The sequence below is a fragment of the Ammospiza caudacuta genome, chromosome 28 (assembly GCF_027887145.1).
Source record: "Ammospiza caudacuta isolate bAmmCau1 chromosome 28, bAmmCau1.pri, whole genome shotgun sequence".
Taxonomy (NCBI): Eukaryota; Metazoa; Chordata; class Aves; order Passeriformes; family Passerellidae; genus Ammospiza; species Ammospiza caudacuta.
In genome coordinates, this window is record NC_080620.1 from 6266254 (window position 1) to 6286155 (window position 19902).

The 19902-nt window shown below is 69.7% G+C and overlaps 3 protein-coding genes across 3 annotated transcripts; 1 reads left to right on the forward strand and 2 right to left on the reverse strand.

The window, feature by feature from the left end:
- The first annotated feature begins 144 nt into the window (after positions 1–144).
- NCAN (neurocan) lies at positions 145–8453 on the forward strand. The gene is made up of 14 exons (XM_058821014.1): positions 145–217; positions 1364–1765; positions 2207–2381; positions 2581–2708; positions 3369–3662; positions 3904–4749; positions 4828–5889; positions 6048–6164; positions 6274–6387; positions 6579–6737; positions 6826–6908; positions 6989–7133; positions 7669–7851; positions 7944–8453. The coding sequence occupies exons 1-14, from the start codon at positions 145–147 to the stop codon at positions 8090–8092; spliced, it is 3930 nt and encodes a 1309-aa protein (XP_058676997.1). The 3' UTR covers positions 8093–8453.
- A 1437-nt stretch (positions 8454–9890) lies between these two features.
- Positions 9891–13179, reverse strand: HAPLN4 (hyaluronan and proteoglycan link protein 4). The gene is made up of 4 exons (XM_058821179.1): positions 13062–13179; positions 12048–12410; positions 11034–11336; positions 9891–10222 (listed from the first exon to the last, which is right to left on the reverse strand). Exons 1-4 carry the CDS (start codon positions 13177–13179, stop codon positions 9891–9893), a joined length of 1116 nt encoding a protein of 371 aa, XP_058677162.1.
- Positions 13180–15220: 2041 nt separating this feature from the next.
- TM6SF2 (transmembrane 6 superfamily member 2) lies at positions 15221–19799 on the reverse strand. Its single transcript, XM_058821120.1, has 10 exons — positions 19711–19799; positions 18379–18485; positions 17940–18037; positions 17720–17823; positions 17283–17365; positions 17058–17182; positions 16870–16971; positions 16406–16498; positions 16209–16328; positions 15221–15523 (listed from the first exon to the last, which is right to left on the reverse strand). Exons 1-10 carry the CDS (start codon positions 19797–19799, stop codon positions 15317–15319), a joined length of 1128 nt encoding a protein of 375 aa, XP_058677103.1. The 3' UTR covers positions 15221–15316.
- Between the last annotated feature and the right edge of the window lie 103 nt (positions 19800–19902).

Sequence of the window (19902 nt, forward strand, 5' to 3'; positions counted from 1 at the left end):
CCTGGGTGATGGTGACAGGCTCTGGGTGTCCAGGATGGCACGGCCTGGCAGGTCAGGGGTGGCACGGGCATGGCACGGCCTGGCAGGTCCAGCATGGCACGGCCTGGCACGGCCTGGCAGCCCCGCTGTGCCCGCAGGTCCAGGATGGTCCCTGTGATGGGGGATGCCGCCTGCTGGGTCCTGCTCGGGCTCTCCCTGCTCCCCATCGCCGTCCTGGGTAAGTGCTCGGCGGCCGGGGCTCGTTAGGGAGCGAACGGCAATTAATGATGAGCTCGGGGCCAGTTCATCAATAAATCCCGGGCAGGGCTGGGGCCGCCGTGGGATTAGGGAGGGAGAAGCCCCCAGGCCCCCTCCCTCCGCTGGGATCGCTGCAGGCGAGACCGCAAATCCTTAAATCCCCCTCCCCAGGCCCGGCTGAGCCCCCCGGGGATTTGCCGCGGCTCGGAGCCGTGTCCCCCCCTGTCCCCCCCGGCTTCGGGGACACCGCTGCTCGGGGGGCTTCGGGACCGGGGGTTTGGGGATCGGGGGGCTTTGAGATAGGGGGCTTTGGGATCGGGGGGTTTGGGATCGGGGGGTTTGGGGTCGGGGGGTTTGGGATCGGGGGGTTTGGGGTCGGGGGGCTTGGGGATCGGGGGCTTTGGGACCGGGGCATTTTGGGATCCGGGGCTTTGGGATCGGGGGGATTTGGGGTCGCCCAGCCCGAAGCGCTCCCTGTGCCCCGATGAGCCGAGGGCTGAGAGGGAGGGGGAGGAAGGCGCCGGGGGGGAGGAAGGCCCCGTGGGAGAGGGGGGGATTAGTGGCTGTCCCCGGCCCCCCGCTGGTCCCTGACCCCACTGGGGGCTCCAGGGGGGCCCGAGACGCGGGGGATTTGCGGCGGCGCTGGGAGCCTGCACAGGCTGGGACGGGATTAGCGCGGGAGGAAGAGGAGGAGGAGGATGAGGAGAGGGCGGTCACGGTCCTGCCACGCTTTATCCCAGCACGGGGGGGCTTTTCCCCGTGCCACCGGGCTCGGGGGCGTCCTTGGCGAGCGATCCCCCTGTGGTGGCAGGGCCAGGCGCGCTGGTGTCCCCCGGGAGCCGAGTGGCACCCATGGGTGCAGAGCAGCGCCCTCACCCTGGGGACACCCCGAGGGGCCGGGCAGCACCCCGGGGAGGGGCGCGGACCCCTCCGAGTGGGGGTTCCGCCCCAGAGGGGTCACGGCCGGGCTGCAGCCGCTCGATGGGGCGGCCGCGCTTTATCCCACCCCATCCTCCCGTTCCTGCCCCTCCTGGGGGGCTCAGCGGAGCCCCCCACACCCTGCCATGCCCCCAACCCTCCGTGCCGTGCCCAAACCCCCGGGGCAGCCGCGCCGCTGTCCCCGCAGGCGCGCAGGACGAGGGGAAGGTGATCCACATCACCCGGGTGCAGCACCAGGCGGTGCGCGTGGGGCTGGGCGAGCCCGCGACCCTGCCCTGCCTCTTCCTGCTGCACCCCCCGGCCTCGCTGGGCCCCAACGAGCCCCCGGAGCCGCCGCGCGTCAAATGGAGCAAGGTGCGCTCGGCCGGCGGCCAGCGGGAGGACGCGCCCGTCCTGGTGGCCAAGGAGAGCGCCGTGAAGGTGGTGCGGGCCTACGAGGGCCGGGTGGCGCTGCCCGGCTACGGCCGCGACCGCTCCAACGCCTCGCTGCAGCTGCGGGCGGCCCGCGCCAGCGACGCGGGGCTCTACCGCTGCGAGGTGGTGGCGGGCATCGACGATGAGCAGGACCTGCTGCCGCTGGAGGTGACGGGTGAGCGGGCACGGCCATGGGGCACGGCCAGGGGGGCGCTGGGGCGGTCGTGCAGCCCCTGGCGCTGAGGGAGGGTGGGTGGGATGGGCATTCAGGGTGAGCTGGGCACCCCGTGAGAGCTGGGCACCCCATGAGAGCTGGGCACCCCGTGAGAACTGGGCACCCCATCTGTTCCCTGCACCCCATGAGAACTGTGAGCCCCATTTATTCCCTTCACACAATTTATTCCCTGCACCCTATTTTCTCCCCGTACCCCATGGCAGCTCTCCCCTCCATGTACCCCCTACAAGCCGTGTCCCAAGTGCCCCATGGCAGTTGGGCACCCCATGAACCCGAAACCCCGTCCCAGTTCTGCACCCCGTGCCAGCCCCGCACCCCGTGCCAGCCCCGCATCCCCGCAGCCGCGTCCTGCTGCCCCATGTCCCCTCTCGCTGTCCCCAGGCGTTGTGTTCCACTACCGGCCCGCGGGCGAGCGCTACGCGCTGAGCTTCCCCGCCGCCCGCCGCGCCTGTCGCGACAACTCCGCCGTCATCGCCTCCCCCCAGCACCTCCAGGCCGCCTTCGAGGACGGCTACGACAACTGCGACGCGGGCTGGCTGAGCGACCAGAGCGTGCGGTGAGAGCGCGGGGCGGGCCAGCCTCCAAAGCACCCCCCAGACCGCCCCCAAACCACCCCTGCCCACTCCGGGCACCCCCGGGCCATCGCCTGGCCACTCTGGGAGCCCCCAGGAACCCCCGGGCACCCCCGGGCACCCCCGGGCACCCCGGGCCGCCCTCCTCGCGGAGCCCCGCGCCCACCGTGCCCCTCCCGGCAGGTACCCCATCACCCTGTCCCGGCCCGGCTGCTACGGAGACCGCGAGAGCCTCCCCGGCGTGCGCAGCTACGGCCGCAGGGAGCCCGAGGAGCGCTACGATGTGTACTGCTACTCCCGGGAGCTGCGAGGCAAGGGCTGCGCGCCGGGAGGGTGCCCGGGGGGTCCCGGGGGGGTCCCTGCGTGCCCAGGGGGTCCCTGCGTGCCCACGGCCTGGCCACGAGCACGGCTGGGTGCCCAGGGGTGTCCCTGTCCTTCCCTTGGCCATGGTGTGGCTGGGTGCCCGCGTTGTCCCTCCGCGGTCACAGTGTGGCTGGCTGGGTGCCCAGGGATGTCCCTTTGTGGCCATGGCATGGCTGGGTGCCCAGGGTGTCCCTTCCCGGCCATGGTGTCCCCACGATATCCCTCTGTGTCCATGGCACAGCTGGGTGCCCAGGGATGTCCCTTTGTGGCCATGGCATGGCTGGGTGCCCAGGGTGTCCCTTCCCGGCCATGGTGTCCCCACGATGTCCCTCCATGTCCCTGGCACGGCTGGGTGCCCAGGATGTCCCTCCGTGTCCTTGGCACGGCCGGGTGCCCACGATGCCCCTCCATGGCCATGGTGTCCCCACGATGTCCCTCCACGGCCACCCCTCCGGGCGTCCCTGCCCAGCGGGTCCGCGTGGGTGCCAGCGCTCCGTGCCATCCTTGGCACCGCCACCGAGCGTTGCCACAGCGCTCAGGCCACGGGGCCACCCCAAAAGCGCCATCCCCCTCGTGTCGCGGCGTCCCCAAGAGCCCCCTCTCCGCAGGGACCGTGTTCTACGCCACGGCTCCGGGGCGCTTCACCTGGCAGGGCGCCCGCCGGCACTGCCGCAGCCGCGGGGCAGCGCTGGCCACCACGGGCCAGCTCTACCTGGCCTGGCGACAGGGCCTGGACCAGTGCGACCCGGGCTGGCTGGCGGACGGCAGCGTGCGCTACCCCATCCGCCAGGCGCGCCCCAAGTGCGGGGGCGAGGCCCCGGGCGTGCGCACCCTCTACCAGTTCCCGAACCGCACCGGCTTCCCCCCCGCCGCCTCCCGGTTCGACGCTTACTGCTACAAAGGTGAGGGGGACCCCCGAGCCGCCCCCCGGAGCCCCCCGCCGCTCCCTCCTTCCCGCGGGGAAAATTGCTGCGGATTAATATTTAATTGGGGAATTAATGAGATAAATGAGGGGGGCGGCGCTGGGAGGGAGCTCAGCTCCGCCCGGCTGCGGGGCGGGGGATGCCGTGCTCGGTGCTGAGGGAGCTGCGGGACCCCCGGGTGCCCTCGGTGGCACCGCTGACCCCCGTGCTGTCCCCACAGCCGCGGGTCCCGGTGACGCGGAGCCGCCGGTGCTGCCGGTGCCGCCCACGCCCGACCCGCCGGGCAGCGACAACGTGCTGGTGGAGCACGGCGAGGACCCGGGCACGTCGGGGGACACCCGCGACGTCCCCCGCGACCGCCACGACCTCCTGTCCCCGCCGGGGCCCGCGGCGCCGGGCGGCGATGAGGACGAGCAGCTGCGGGCGGGCGGCGGCGGCGCGGGGACACCGCGCGGTGACCGCCCTGGCACGGCCCCGCCACCGGCACCGGCACCGGCGGCTCCGGGGCTGCCCGCGGGCCGTGCCGCATCCCCGCCGCCCACCGCGGCCACCGCGCCGGCCTGGCCCCACGAGGAGGAGCCTCTGAACGCGGTGGATGCCGAGAGCGCCCGGCGGGACCCTCCGAGCGCCAGCGCGGCCCGAGGAGACCCCGCGGGACCCCCGGGCACCCACCCGGCCCATCCCCACGGCCCAGCCCCGGAGCGCAGCGCCGGCCCGTCCTTGTCACCGCCTGGGCTGGGCACGGTCCCCAGGGCGGCCCCGGAGCCCCCCGGCACCACCCCGGGCAGCTCCAGCGCCCCGAGGCGGAGCTACCCCGGCCTCAACGGGCGCTACTTCCAGCTCCAGCGGCACCGGGACCCCGCGGTGACAGCGGGAATCGTCACCTCTGGGGACCCCGCGGTGGCAGCGGGGACCGTCACCCAGGCCCCCGCGCTGGCGCAGGAGGTGCGGGGAGCCGCGGCCAATGCCGTGGAGCTGTGGAGCCCCCCCCGAGGCGGCAGCGAGAGCCCCCGGCGGGAGGGTCCCCAGGCGTCCCCCAACGCGCTGCAGGAGGACCCCAGCCCCGGTGAGTGACCCCGGACACGGGCGCGGCTCCCGGCGCGGTCACCGCTCGGTGACACCGTGGCCGCGCCGTCTCTTGCAGGGTTCGTGGCCGCCGCCACCGCCCCGGCGGATCCGGGGACCCCCGCGGGGACCCCGCCCGTGCCGCCGCCGTCCCCCGCCGTTCCCCGCGACGCTCGGGGACACCGCGACACGGCCAGCGCCCGCGGGGACTCCCCGAGGCCACCCGCGGAAGGCACCGAGGACTTCTCCGGGGACGGCCCGTCCCGGGAGGGCTCCGCGCCCCCGCTGCCGCCGCTGCCCCCGGCCCCGCTGGTGGCCGAGGGTCCCGAGCTGCCCCCGCAGCCCCGCGGGGACGGCAGCGACGGCAGCGGGGCCGCGGGGGACGGCGCGCTGGAGCGGCAGAGGAAGGCGGTGACGTTCCTGGAGCCGGAGGGTCCCTCCGAGGGACACCCTGCCGCCCCCGGCCACAGCGAGGGGGCTCCTCCCGCGCCCCGGGGCCGCTCCGGCCCCACGGCTCCCAAAGGGGCGGCCGAGCCCCGCCAGGAGCAGCCGGAGGAATCCAGGGGTGTCGGGAATGGCGCAGCCGAGCCCAGCACCGAAACGGCCGCGTCCCCCCCGGCCTGGGGTGTCCCCTCACCGTCCCCGTCCCCCGCGGGCACCGAGGCGCTGCTGTGGGCCGGCGCGGAGCGGCCGGAGGAGCCGGCGCTGCTGGAGCCGGGAGCCGAGGAGGGCTCCGCAGGCTTCCCTCCCCCAGACCCGCAGCCCACCCAGCGCTCCGAGCCGGGGCCGGGGGCGGCCGAGCAGCTCCTCCTGTCCCCCCGCGCCACCCCCGGGCCCCCGACCCCACCGGCCCCCGGCGAGGAGGACGCGTCCGGCGAGGCCAGGCGGGAGGAGCCCCCCGCGCCCCTCGGCTCCGCCACCCGCGGGCCCTGGCCGTCCCCCGGTGCCCCCCAGGCCGGGGGAACGGAGCCCGCCGGGTCCCCGAGCTCGGGGCTGCTCCCGGAGCCCTCAGCGGAGCCCGAGCTGGGGAGCCCGGGGGGGTCCCCGCTGCTGGACACCGACAGCGGCAGCGGGGAGGAGCCGGCGCTGGACGAGCGGGAGCTGTTGGCCTGGGCGGGCACCGGCAACGCCAGCGGGCACGGTGAGCCGCGGGCACCGGGGCTGTGGGAGGCTTTGAGGCGGAGGTTTGGGCGGTGTCGCTCCTTTTATCCCAATTTCCTCGCTCGGAGCCGATGGGGCGGCAGCGGGGGTGGCACCGCGCCCCCCAGGCTGGCTCAGGGCGCCGGTGCCGTCCCGCAGCGCCGCCGGACCCGTGCCAGAGCAACCCGTGCCTGCACGGCGGGACGAGCCGCGCCAACGGCACCGTGTGCGGCTGCAGCTGCGCCCCGGGCTTCACCGGCGAGAACTGCGAGATCGGTGAGTGCCGGGCACCGGGCGTGGGCGGCCCCGCGGCTCCGGGCGCTGCGCGGTGTCCCCTCCCCGCTCGCTGGTGTCGCCGCGCCCGCAGCTGCCGCTGTCCCCGCAGACATCGATGACTGCCTGTCCAGCCCGTGCCAGAACGGCGGCACCTGCATCGACGAGGTCAATTCATTCGTGTGCCTCTGCCTGCCCAGCTACGGCGGCAGCCGCTGCGAGAAAGGTGTGGACAGCCCCGGTGTCCCCCGGTGTCCCCCCGGTGTCCCCCGGTGTCCCCCGGTGTCCCCCGGTGTCCCCCGGTGTCCCCCGGCCCGGCTGTGTCACCGCTGGACCCCGCGGAAGGGGACACAGATCCCGCCAGGCGGGGCTGGGGTCGCTCCCTGGCTGTGCCGCCACTGTCGCGCTGTCCCCCAGACACGGAGGGCTGTGACCACAACTGGCACAAGTTCCAGGGCCACTGCTACCGCTACTTCGCCCGCCGGCGCTCCTGGGAGGACGCGGAGCGCGACTGCCGGCGCCGGGCCGGGCACCTCACCAGCATCCACTCGCAGGAGGAGCACGCCTTCATCAACGGTGCGCCGGGGGTCCCCAATCCCCCGATCCCCCCTCCCCGGGCTCCGCTCGCCCCCTCCGTGCGAGCCGCGGGTGCCTCTCCCCGCAGGCTTCGGCCACGAGAACACCTGGATCGGCCTCAACGACCGCATCGTGGAGCAGGACTTCCAGTGGACCGACAACACCGCCTTGGTGAGGGCTTGGGGGGCTCGGGGGCCTCGGGGTACGGGGAGGGGGTGCGGGGGGCGTCACCCGCTCCGGTGGCCCCGCAGCAATACGAGAACTGGCGGGAGAACCAGCCCGACAACTTCTTCGCGGGCGGCGAGGACTGCGTGGTGCTCGTGTCCCACGAGATCGGCAAGTGGAACGACGTGCCCTGCAACTACAACCTGCCCTACATCTGCAAGAAGGGCACAGGTAGCGCCCCATCCCGCAGGTGTCCCCGTCCCGCAGTCCCTGGTGTTCCCATCCCACAGGTCCCCGTGTCCCCATCCCGCAGTGCCGGTGTCCCTGTCCCCACCCCGCAGCCCCCAGACCCATCCCCAGACCTTTCCCCATCCCCAGCCCCTCTCCCAGGCCAACTCCCGCAGTTCGCCCCTAAATCTCCATTTTTCCTCTTTCCCCGCGCTCAATCCCTCCCTCAGCGCTCGGGTTTGTTTAATTTGCTCCCTTCGAACCCATTAAATTCCCATTCCTTACCTCGGGAAGTTCCATTAACCTCCAGCTGCTCCTCCCCACCCCGCGCACTAATGACGCCCCAATAAGGCCATTAATTAGCCAATTAAACCCTGGGGACAGACAGCTCGCTGCCACCCTGACGGACGAGCCTGTCCCGAAGCCACCAGCGGTGTCCCCAGGGGTGGCCGGGGGGGCTCCTGGGTGTCCCGGACCGCTGTCCCTTGTCCCCTCCCAGTAACGGGGGGTGACGGAGCTCTGTGCCCCCCGTTCCCAGTGCTGTGCGGGCCCCCCCCGGAGGTGCCGAACGCTTTCCCGGTGGGGAAGAGGAGGGAGCGGTACAACATCCACTCCAGCGTGCGCTACCAGTGCCACGAGGGCTTCACCCAGCGCCACGTGCCCACCATCAGGTGCCACAGCAGCGGCAAGTGGGACCGGCCCAAAATCCTCTGCACAAAACGTTAGTGGGGCACCCGGGAGGGGCTGATCCCCGTGGGAAGGGTCCCGAACCCGGGGCTGACCCCCCCGCGTGCCCCGCCTTGCCCCCGTTAGCCAGGCGGTCGCACCGAGCGCGGCGGCACCGGCGGCACCGGCACAGCCACCCGCACCACCAGCACCACCACCACAAACCGCGCAAGGAGCGGCGGAAACGCCGCCAGCGCCTCCGGCTGGACTGGATGGAGGAGGGCCACTACTTCTAGAGCCGGGCGAGCACAACGGGGTCCCCGGGGGCGGTGGTGGCGCCCCCCGGCCCCGTCCCACCCCTCCCGTACCCCTTTTTTAGCCCCCTTTTGGCTTTAGCTCCGTAGGATGCCCGGCCCCGTAGGGAATAGGATCCGGAGGGGGCGGCTGCGTGTGCGCCCCCAGCCCTCCCTGCATGTCCCGCGCTCAGCCCCCGGCCCGGGCTGGGCCCCCAGCCCCCACGGGGACCCCCCAAGCTGGGCTCTGTCCCTGTCCCCAGACCGGGGCTGAATCAGGCAGCCCCCCGGTCCCACCCGGGGCGGCTCTGGTTTTTTTAGCAGCCCCCCCCCCTCCATTTCCCCGCCCCAGCTCCCCGGGGCGTCCCCGCGGCCGGCACGGCTGGGGCGGGGGGGACACGGCGGCTGCGGGGTCACTGTCCCGCTCTGGGGGTGCTCGGTTTGGTTCTGTCCCCTCTCCGCTCGTTTCGGGTCCCCGTTGGAGTTGGCGTGTGTGTGTGTGTGTGCGGCGCTTTCCGACCTCTGCTGTTTGCGACGTGACTGCCGTGTCCCCTCCCCGCCCCCCTCCTGGCGCCCCCTCCCCATTTCTGACTCTGCCTTTCTGTACTGCTGGACATTTTAATAAACTTTTTTAACAGTTGAGCGACACCAGCCCTTTCCTGGGGACCCCGGGACGTGTCCCCTGCGGAACCTGGGACGTGTCCCCCGCCTGGCGCCGCTCCCCAGCTGCCTCCTCTCACCGCCCCCATCAATTCCGAATTGTCCCAAACTGTCCCCCAGGGCCCCCCGTGTCACATCCTCCACCTGCTCGCGGTGGTGGCCGTCACCTGTGTCCCCCTCGAGATAGAGAGACGCCAATGGATTTTTTGGGGTGATTCCTGCCCAAAACACCCTCCATCACCCGCCCCCGAGGTTCCCCCGGCCCCTGTCACCCACGGCCCCACTGTCCCCTCCCGGACATTTATTTCCAGTCGTTAAAGGTGATTTACGGGCTGTGCTCAGCTGGAGCGCGTCCCGAGCCCCTCCGGACCGGGGGTCCCCACCCGTGCCACCCTCGCGGTGCCCCCTGCCAGCTCTGTGACCCCGCGGGGAGGCTCCGCTGCTGCTGCCGCTCCTTGGATCCAGCCCCGACCGATCCAAGGATGCCCCGGGCGAGCGGGGAGCGGGCCCGGAGCCCCCCGGGCTGCCCAAGGACACAGCGGAGCCGCGCTCAGCTCTCCAAAGCGGCCGAAGCTTTTATTTCATCTACGTCCAGGGCTGCCAAAGCCTGCGGCGGTGCCCGGCCGGGTGGGCACAGCGCCCGCTGCCCCCCGGCCCTCCCCGCTCCGGCCAAGCCAAGCGGGAGCTGCCCCGGGGGCTGCGGGACCCCGGACGGAGCCAAACCCGGCGCCCCCAATCCTCGCCCAGCGCCACGGGGAGATTTCGAGCTCGTTCAGCGCGGGGACGGGCTGAGGATGAGGATGAGGATGAGGATGAGGATGAGGATGAGGACGAGGATGAGGATGAGGAGGGCGGGGGCTCTGCGGCGCTTTAGCGCATGCAACAGGCGCGCCGAGAAGCGAGAGCTGCGGGAGCGGGAGCCGCTCCGGGCCGGGGCGCAGGCTCCCGGCGGGGCTCACCGAGCCCGGCCCCTCCCGCCGCCCCGGGGCCCCCAAGCGCCCCCGGGGCCGCCAGCCCGCGCCGCCGCCGCCTCTCGGTCCCGGCGGGGGCTGCCCGCAGCTCCCCGCGCCGCGCGGGGCTCGGCCCAAACCCCGAACCCCAAATCCCAAACCCGGGCGCGCTGCCCGAGCGCCCCGAACCCTCACACGCGCTTGGGGAAGCCCGCGGCCACCACGGGCGGCGCGTCCCCGGCCTTTTTGAAGCAGTACACGCCGAAGAGCTTGTACTTCTTGTCGGGGAAGCCGAGGTTGCGCACGCCGGGCTCGCGGCCGCCGCAGCGGGCGCGGGGGTTCACGATGGGGTAGCGGATGCTGCCGTCCTCCAGCCAGCCCGCCTCGCAGCGGTCCAGCAGCTGCAGCTTCCAGGCCGCGTACAGCTGGCCCACCTTGGCCACGGCCGCGCCGTTGCTCTTGCACGCCTGCACGGCCTCCGCGTAGCTCAGCTTGCGGAAGGTCTTCAGGAAATAAACTTTGCCTGGAAAAAGGGGGGATGAAGGGGATGGAGCGTCCTCGGTCCCGCGGGGTGGGGGAGCCCCCGCTCTGGAGCCGCCCCCGAAGCGTTTTTTGGGAATGGATGGAAGCCCTGTGGAGACCCCAAAAAGTTTTGGGGAGGTTGGGGAAGGTGAGGGATATCAGCACTGTGGGGCCTCCAACGCGGTTTTGGGGGCTGGAGGTGATGGAAGCTCTGTGGAGCATCCAAAACATTGCCTTAAACAAAAGAGGTTTTAGTTAAAAAACAAAAAAAACACCCCCAAAAACAAACAAACAAACAAAAAAACCCCCAAACCCACACAACATGTTTTTGCAAAAAAACAACCAAAAAAAAAAAAAAAAACAAAAAACAAAAAACAAAACTATGAAAAAGAAGGGATTATGGATTTCTTTTCATTTGGATGAAAAAGAAGAGATTATGGCTAAAACCAAGAGGTCTTGGGTTAAAAAAAAAAAAAAAAAAAAAAAAAAGCGGGTTTGACTAAGAAAGATTTTGTGTTAAAAAGAAGAGGGTTTGGATTAAAAAGAAATAGGTTTTGGCAAAAAACAAGAGGTTTTGGAGTTAAAAAAGAGGTTTTGGCTAAGAAAGAAGACACTTTGGATTTAAAAAAGAAGGCTTGGATTTCAGAAAAAAAAAAAAGAGGTTTTGGATCAGAAAGAGGAGATTTTGGCTTTAAAAAAAAAAAAAGATATTTTGGCTTAAATTTTTTTTTTTCCTTAAACTCAGTTCCAACCCCGCCACTCCATCCTCCCCGTCCCATCACGGGCAGCCTCCGTGCCTCAGTTTCCCTCACCGTTGAGGTTGGAGGTGAAGCAGAAGGCGTCGTAGTGCTCGCTCTCCTTGTGGCGGTAGCCGTAGTTGCGGACGCCCACGGGCGTGTCCTTGCGGCCGCACTGCTCGCGGGGCCGGGAGATCGGGTACTGCACGGAGCCGTCCTGCAGCCAGCCCGCGTTGCACCAGTCCATGCCCTCCAGCCACGCCTGGTGCAGCTGGTCGTGCGAGGCCAGGATCCCGTCCTGCTCCAGGCACGCCTGCTGCGCCTCGTGGAAGTTCAGCGTGTAGCGCCCCAGGCGAGGGTGGTACGGGAAAATCACCCCTGAGAACGAGGGGTGGCGTTGGGGTTGGTTTGGGGTGGGTTTGGGTCGGGGTGAGGCTTTGGAGCGGGGGAGAATCGCCTGGAAAATCCCGCTCATTGTCCCTGTGCATTGCGTTTTGGGCGTTCTGGGTTTTGGGGCTGCAGGGAGCCCCAAACTCCAGGAGATTCTGCTCTGGGGCTTGGGGAAATGGGAATTCTGGTTGGGAGAATCGCCTGGAAAATCTCTCTCCTTGTCCTTCTGCAAGGAGTTCTGGGAGTTCCAGGAACCCCACATTCCAGGAGATTCTGCTCTGGGGCTTGGGAAAAAGGGAATTCTGGTTGGGAGAATCGCCTGGAAAATCTCGCTCATCGTCCCTCTGCAAGGAGTTCTGGGAATCCGGGTTTTGGGAGCTCCGGGAACCCCAGATTCCAGGAGATTCTGCTCTGCCGTTTGGGAGCATCGGTGGTGCCTGCACAGGGTCCAGCCAAGCCCTGGCATCCCCAATCTGCGCCCTCTGAACCACTAAAAAATCCTTTACCCCCTCTGCCACCTCCTGAACGCCTAAAGCAGCATTTTCCCTGTGCCACCCCCTGTCCCCTGGTGCTTTCTGAGCCGTCACCCCGCGACCTCCATGAGCCACCCCTCCAAATTCCCCCCACCACCAAAACCCCACAACAACCCCACAGCCCCTGAAAATCCCGGGAATGCCGCCCGAGAACACCCCAAGCCACCTTCCAGGTCCAGTTTGACCACGCCGGTGTCATCCTCGAGCTCGTTGGTCACCTCGCACTCGTAGCGCCCGTAGTCCTGCAGGGTCACGTTGCGGATGATGAGCGACGCGTCGCCCACGCCGTCCTCCTGCAGGGCCGTGCGGCCGCGGTAGGGGCCGAACGCCCGGCGGGCCTTGCCCAGCGCCACGAACACGTCCACGAACGCCATGGGCTCCGTCACTTTGGTCCACTTGAGGCGGATCTCGGCCGGGTCGTGCGCGCTCACGTCGTAGTGGTAGCGGCAGGGCAGGATGATGGTGCCGCCGCGGTGCGTCACCACCTTGCCCGGGGCTGTCTGCACCACCACGGCGCCGCTGTCACCCTCTGCGGGACGGGCACGGCTCAGGGCACCGCCACCGTGCCGGAGATGGCACAGGAGGGACGGCATGGCGAAGAGGGATAAGAGTGTATTTTGGGTGAATTCTCCTCTTTTAGGGGCAGGAAAGATGAGGATGTGGGGTCACATGTTAGGGGGAATTCCTCTCTTTTGGTGGCGAAGTAGGATCGAGATGTGGGAGCATCTTTTGGGTTGAGTTCCCCTTTCTATGGGGTAAAGGAGGATGGGGATGGGGGGGTGAACTTTGGGGGAAATTCTCTGCTTTTAGGGGCAAGGAAGGATGGAGATGTGGGAGCATCTATTGGGTTGAGTTCCCCTTTTTATGGGGCAAAGCAGGATGGGGCTGTGAGGTCACATTTGGGGACAAAGTAGGATAGAGATGTGGGAGCATCTATTGGGTTGAGTTCCTCTTTTTAGGGGCAAAGCGGGATGGCGCTATGGAGACACACTTTGGGGGCAATTCCCCTTTTTTGCCAACCCCAAGGAGAGATCGGGATAACCCCAGTGTGGCTCCCACAGGACTGAGGGGCCACATCAGAGCCCTGCCCCGCTTTGATGCCGTTAAACCCAGCACCCCAAAGGCTGCGGGCGCTTCCCAACCCCAGACCCGCCCCAGCCCCACGGCAGACCCCACTCACCCATGACATGAACCACCTTCTTCCTGCCGCGGGCGTTGGGCAGCGCCTCGGGGGCCGCCAGGGCGGCGAGGAGCAGCAGCGCCGCGGGCCCGGCGGCCCAGGGGCTTTGGGGACGCATCTGGGGGGGAACAGCAGCGCCCTGAGCGCCCCCAGACCCCCCGAGCCTGAGGGGACCCCCGGGAATGCCCAGCCCGGGAATGCCCACCCGAGGGGTGCCCACCCGAGGGGTGCCCGCACCCGCTGCCACCGCCCCATGCCCAGGCGGGGTCGGGCGGGGCTGGGGCGGTCGCTGCGCCCCCCGGAGCCCCCCAGGGACCCCCCGGTCCCGGCTCTGACCTCGGGGCGCCCCGGGGCTCCCAGGCGGGGTGAGAATCCCGCAGCGGGCCGGACCTCCCCCGTTATTTATGGCACCTCTGAACGGGAACCGATGGGCACGGAGCGGGCAGCGGCGCCCCCCGAGACCCCCGGCAGCGCCCCCTCCCCAAGGACAGCGCGGAGGGGCCGGGGGGAGCCTCCCCCTGCTCGGGGGGCTGCGGTGCGGAGCACGCGCTCTGGGGGCGCCCCAAATGCCGGCCTGGCTCTGGGGCTGCCCCCCGGGGGTCCCATCGGGGGGCAGGGGCACGGACAGACCCCCGGCGGTCACCGCTCCGTGTCCGGGGGCAGAGGGAGCGCAAAGGGAGCGGGGCAGCCGCTGCCCGGGGCTCGGGGTCCGCTCGGGGGGCACGAAAAGCGGGGCAGCCCCCGGGGGTCCCGGTGCCCGATCGGGGGCAGGGGGAGAGGGGCAGCCCTCCGGTGGTCCCGGTGCCCAGCCCGGGCAGACGGAGCGGGGCACCCCCCACCCAGCCCCGGGGGTTCCGGTGCCCGGTCCGGGGGCTGGGGGAGCGGGAGCCCCCCCGGGCTCTCCGGTGGCCGCCGCGGGGGCAGCGGGAGCGGGGCAGCCCCGCGGGTCTCGGGGCAGCGGCTGCGGCGGTGGCGGCGCTCGGGCCCGGCGCGGTGTTGCAGTGCGGGACACTGCGGCGGCGGCCCCGGGGCTGCGGGACTCCGGTGCCCGGGCGGGGACAGCGCAGCGCGGGGGGAGCCCCGTTCCCGCCGCCGCCGCCCCGCAGAGAGCGACCCCCGCCCGCCGCGCCCCTCCCTCAGCCGGGGGTCCCGTCCCGGTGCCCCGCGCCCGCCCCGCAGCGAGGGAGCGGCGGCCGCAGCCCCGCACTCACCGTGTGCCCGGTGCCGGCCCGCGGGAGGGGCCGCCGGTGCTGCCGGTAACTCCTCCGCTGCCTCCCCCGGTGCCTCCCCCGGTGCCTCCCCCGGTGGCTCCTCCGGTAGCTCCGCCGGTGCCGCCGCTGCGACACCGGGAGCTCGTCCCGGCCCTGCCCCGGTGCTGGCGCTGCGCAGGACCGGCCGCTCGCCAAGGTCACCGGCCCGCCCGGTGCGTCCCGGAGCCGCGGGCACCGCCGGGACCCCCGGCCGGGCTGCGGGCACAGGAACCGGAGCCGGTAAATCCCCGCCGCGGGCGCCGCAAGGGCGGCTGTGCCCACCCCGCCCCAGCCCGGGCACCCACGCGGCGGTGCCACCCCAAAAACCCGGTACCACCCCCGCCCGCCGTGTGCCCACCCCCCAAAATCCCCGGTACCACCCCCAAAATCCCACCCTGAGCCCACCCTGGCACCGCAGGGACCCCGGCCCAGCCCCGGCGTTCCCTGGGCACAGCGGGCACACGGGCTCGGAGCGAACTTTGGCTCCTTTATTTTGTCACCAACGTCCCTCCGGCGCTGTCGCCACCCCCGAATCCCCCCAGCCCGAGCCGGGGCACCGGGACGGGACCGGGACCCACCGGGACAGGACCGGGACGGGATTGGGACCCACCGGGAGGGACCGCGGCCCCGCCAGCCCCACACGGGCGGGGCTGTGACTGCAGCGATGTCCCCGCCGAGCGTCCCAAGGTCCCCCCACAGCTTTTGGGGGACCGGAGCATCCCTGGGGACACTCCCGGGGACACTTTTGGGGACATCTCTGGAGACACCTTTGGGGACACCCTGGGGACACCCCTAGGGACAACCTCGGGGACATCTCTGGGGACATCTCTGGGGACATCTCCGCTCCCAGCTCAGAGCGGGGCGAGGGGCACCGGGCGGGATCCCCGGGGTGGGGACAGCGGGACCCAGCGTGCGACTGCAGCCCCAGGGAGGTGCCAGCAGATCCAGAGAGGTGACAGCAGTCCCAGGGTGGTGCCAGCAGCCCCGGGGCACCAGCCGGGCCCGTCACTGGCACTTTTTGGCGCGGGCCAGGCCCGGGCCGGCCGGGAGCACGAAGAAGGCCGGGGCGCGCAGGCAGCGCAGCGCCAGGAGCTGCGGGCCCAGCGCGTACAGCGCGTTGGAGAGCAGGAAACTCCAGAGCACCTCCTCGGGGGTCTGGTACGGGAACGGCGTGCGGGAGTGCAGCGAGGAGCCCAGGTGGGCGAACTGAGCCTGCGGACACCGCGGTGGGGCGGGACAGTGACGGGGGAGCGGCCCCAAAAGGTGCGAGCCCCCCGCCCCAAAGGGTGCAAAGCCCCGGCCCCAAAAGGTGCAACCCCCAGGCTCAAAGAATGCAACCCCGTCCCTAAAAGGGGCAGAATCCCGGCCCCAAAATGTGCAAAATTCCCGGCCCCAAAGGGCGCAGACCCTTGGACCTGAAAGGCATAAATCCCCGATCACAAAGAGTGCAAAGTTCCGCCCCTGAAAGGTGCAAAGCCCCAAACTCGGAGGGGTTTTTGGCTCCAGCCCATCCTATCTATAGCCCTGCGTCTCTCTCCATCCTATTTCTGTCCCACTAATCCCGGGTTCTGTCCAAATCCACCGAGGCCGAGTCAATTATCAGCCAGTCAAGCAAGCTGCTCCACTTGCAGCTGCAGCTGTGCTCTGCCCCCCAAACCCGGGATCTGCCCCCCAAACCCGGAATCTGCCCCTCAAAATCGGGATCTGCCCCCCAAAACCAGGATCTGCCCCACAAACCCGAGATGTGCCCCCCAAATCCCGGATTTACCACCCCAAAACCGAGCCCAAACCCTTTACCCTTTTCCTGGCTGGGATGTTTTCCCCCAAATCCCGAGATTTTGGGGCCACCCTTTTGGGGATTTTTTCCCCCAAATCCCGGGGTTTTGGGGCCGCCCACCTGCGCCACGGCTCCCGCGAACACCAGGCTCCAGTCGGGCAGCCAGGAGCAGCCGGGCACGGCCAGCCCGTAGATGGCGAGGATGAGGAAGGGCAGCAGGTAGAACAGGTAGATCAGCATCTGGGGGACACCCAATTGTCACCCCGGGTGGCTCCGGGGGCACCTGGAGGGGGTCCCGCGCTGTGCCCCCCCCTCACCTGCACTTTGGGGTAACCCACGGGGTCGCGCAGGTAGGGCTCGTGCAGGTACGTGTAGTCAAAGCAGGAATCGGCCGGGCAGTCCAGCACCACCTGGGGGGCACAGGGGGGCGAGGGCAGGGGACCCTCCCTGGGACCGCAAAACCCTCCCCGGGATCCCCAAAATCCTCCCCGGGACCCCCAAACCCTCCCCGAGATCCCCAAACCCTCCCTGGGACCCCAAAACCCTCCCCGGAACCCCCAAGATCCTCCTCGGGACCTCCGAGATCCTCCCAGGGACCCCCAAACCCTCCCCAGGGATCCCCGAGATCCTCCCAGGGACCCCCAAAACCGTCCCTGGGACCCCGGAGATGCTCCAGGACACCTAAAACCCTCCCGAGGACACTTGAGACCCCCCAGGACCCCCTGACCCCCCCAGGACCCCCTGAGCCCCTCCAGGACCCCCCCAGCCCCCCAGCCCTCACCATCCCCCTGAAGAAGGTGAAGGCTGCGGTGAGGATGAGGATGAGGATGAGGAGCAGGTCCTGGGGCCGCTGGTAGAGGCGTTTGCGCTGCTCCTCTGCGATCTGCCAGAGGAATTTCGGGGTTTTTGGAGTGCGCACCCCCCGATCCAGCCCTGGGAGCCCCCAAACCGCCCCGGCTCCGGCCTCACCTGCTCGGGGCTGAGGCTCGGCCGCGCCCGGGGCTGCCGGAACAGCCGGAGGCCGGCCCAGGTGAGGAGGAGGAGGTAGGGCAGGTTGAGGAGGAAGGACGGGCTCAGCTCGGGGCTGTATTTCCCTGCGGGAGAGAGCGCGGGGTGGGCTCGGAGCCTTCCTCCCCCTCCTCCTCCTCCTCCCGGGGGTCGGGCCCGGCCCGAGCCCCCTCCCCACGGCCGTACCGATCAGGTTGCCCAGCAGGAAAACCACGGCGCTCATCAGCAGCGAGCCCAGCCAGAAGAGACCCAGCCCCCGGTAGTTCTTCCTGCGGGGACAGCGGGAGCCCCCTCCTCACAATTCGGCATTTTCCACCCTCCCCTTCCCCCTGGATCACCCCCGAGCCCCCTCCTCAAAATTCGGCATTTTCCACCCTCCCGTTCCCCCTGGATCACCCCCGAGACCCGCCTTAAAATTCGGGATTTTCCCGCCCCCCTGAGCCCCCTCCTCAGGAAATTCGGGATTTTCCAGCTCCCCGAGCCCTCCCGGGATCATTTAGTCCCCTCCTCAGGAAACTCCGGAATTCTCCCCGACCCCCGCGCCCCCTCCTCAGGAAATTCGGGATTTTCCCGCCCCCCTGAGCCCCCTCCCCAGGAAATTCGGGGTTCTCGCCCCCGCCCACCTGCGCCCCGCGGCCGCGGCCATGGCCAGGCACAGCCCGTAGTGCACGGTGCCGTCCCAGTAGCAGGTGAGGAGCCCGTGAGCCGTGCGCAGGTGGGGATCTCCCTGCGGGGACACCGGGGGGTCACACCGGGGCTGGGGACACCGGGAGGGTCGCACGGGGGTCCGGGGGTGCCGGAGCCCCGAGCGGGGTGTGCGGGGAGTGCGGGGCAGGGCGGCACCTCCCGCACGTAGAGCTCCATGAAGCCCGAGATGAGCCCGTCCTCCTCCAGCGCGATCAGCAGATCCACGGCCGATACGAAGGAGAACACCACGAGCACTGCGGGGAGCGGGGGGCTCCGTGCGGGGTCCCCAAAACCCCGAATCCCACATTCCTGCTCCCCGTGGATCCCCTAAAACCCCGAATTCCACATTCCTGCTCCGAGCAGGGTCCCCCAAAATCCCGAATCCCACATTCCTGCTCCGAGCAGGGTCCCCCAAAACACCGAATCCCACATTCCTGCTCCCTGGTGGGTCCCACAGCTCCCCCCAAATCCCAGATCCCAGATTCCAAACCTCTGCTCTGTGTGAGTCCCACTGATTCCCCCCAGATCCCAAATCCCTGCTCCATGGGGTCCCACAACCCCAGCCCCCAGCCCCAATCCCACCCCGGGGTCTCACCGCAGAACAGGGGGTCGTGGACGAGGCCGACGGCGCCGGTGAGGATGAGGAGGGCGACGAGGCCGAGGAGCAGCAGGACCGCGGCCAGGCCCAGCGCCGGGGGGCTGCTGAGGGATCGGGGCCGCTGCAGCTCAGCACGGCCCCGATCCCCCAAACAGCCCCGATCCCGCTGAGCTTCGGGATCGGGATCAGACCCCACAACCCAGAACAGGGCAGGGCAGTGCCCGTCCTCTGAGGGGGGAAATCTGGATCTGGGAATGACCCCAGAGGGAAAGCCCAAAGGGGAAAAAACCCCAAAGGGGGCGAATCCCAGGGGGTGAATCCCAAAAGGATGGGATCTCAGCAGGGATTGGGAATGGATAAAATCCCCAAAGAAGGGTGGGTGTGATCCCAGCAGGGATTAGGAAAGGAACGGGGCCGGAGCAGCCCCGGTGATGTCCCCCTGTCCCCCTCCAGGCTGTGTGTTCGGAAAAGCCCCAAACCCCGCTGTGTGAGCCCGGAGCCGCTCCCGCAGGCCCGCATCGGGAACTGCGGGCGGGCAAAGCGAAAGCGGCGCCCGGCGACAGCGGTGACAGCGGCGGGGACACGTCAGCGACGGCGGGGACAGCGGGGACACTCCGGGAGCGGCAGGGATCACCCGAGTTCCCGGGATTTGGGCCCCAGGCCGGGATCATCCCAATTCCCGGATTTGGGCTCTCCGGGAGAGGCGCTGCGGGGTCTGAACTTCTCGAGGGGATTGAAAACCAGCAGGGAAACCCCACCTGCAGCCGCCTTCCCATGGAACACCTGGATCCAGGTGCCTGACCCGGGCTGGATCCTCTGATCCGGGACAGACCCAGCCCCTGTCCCGGGCTGGATTCCCAGATCCAGGAGAGACCCAATCCCCCCTTCCCCGGGCAGGACCCCATTCCCCATTCCCCTTTTTCATTCCCCGTTCCCTTTTCCATTTACCCTTCCCTATTCCCGTTCCCTGTTCCCCATTCCCGGGGGTCCCTCCTGGTCCCCACTCCCCGTTCCCCATTCCCGGGGGTCTCTCTCCATTCCCCATTCCCCCGTTCCTCATTCCCCGGTCTCTCCCATTCCCATTCCCCACTCCCGGGGGTCTCTCCCGCTGCCGGGGTCCCTCTCGGTCCCCACTCCCTGTTCCCCATTCCCGGGGTCTCTCCCATTCCCGTTCCCCATTCCCGGGGGTCTTTCCCATTCCCCGTTCCCCATTCCCGGGGTCTCCCCCATTCCCAGGGTCTCTCCCGCGCCCGGGGTCCCCCCCGGTCCCCGTTCCCCATTCCCGGGGGTCTCTCCCGCTCCCGGGGGTCCCCCCCGGTCCCCACTCACTCCAGGGCGCTGACGGCGCTGAGCCCGAAGGCCACCGGGAGGGCGAGCAGGGGGGCGGCCAGGGCGGCCGGGCCCGCCGGGAGCTGCATCCCGGCCCCGCCGCAGCACCGGGCCCGCGGACTTCGGCCCCGGCACCGGCCCGGGCAGCGCCCTTAAAGCCACAGAGCCGCCCGCAGGCGCCGCGACACGGCG

Coding starts and splice junctions, on each gene's coding strand:
- HAPLN4 (XM_058821179.1), bottom strand. CDS start 13,179: ATGCGTCCCCAAAGCCCCTGGGCCGCCGGGCCCGCGGCGCTGCTGCTC. Junction 12,411..13,061: donor GAAGGTGGTTCATGTCATGG/GTGAGTGGGGTC, acceptor CCCGTCCCGCAG/AGGGTGACAGCGGCGCCGTG. Junction 10,223..11,033: donor CTTCACCTCCAACCTCAACG/GTGAGGGAAACT, acceptor CCCTTTTTCCAG/GCAAAGTTTATTTCCTGAAG.
- TM6SF2 (XM_058821120.1), bottom strand. CDS start 19,799: ATGCAGCTCCCGGCGGGCCCGGCCGCCCTGGCCGCCCCCCTGCTCGCC. Junction 17,824..17,939: donor TGGAGCTCTACGTGCGGGAG/GTGCCGCCCTGC, acceptor GTGTCCCCGCAG/GGAGATCCCCACCTGCGCAC. Junction 16,329..16,405: donor TGGGTTACCCCAAAGTGCAG/GTGAGGGGGGGG, acceptor GGTGTCCCCCAG/ATGCTGATCTACCTGTTCTA.
- NCAN (XM_058821014.1), top strand. CDS start 145: ATGGTCCCTGTGATGGGGGATGCCGCCTGCTGGGTCCTGCTCGGGCTC. Junction 1,766..2,206: donor GCTGCCGCTGGAGGTGACGG/GTGAGCGGGCAC, acceptor CGCTGTCCCCAG/GCGTTGTGTTCCACTACCGG. Junction 7,134..7,668: donor CATCTGCAAGAAGGGCACAG/GTAGCGCCCCAT, acceptor CCCCGTTCCCAG/TGCTGTGCGGGCCCCCCCCG.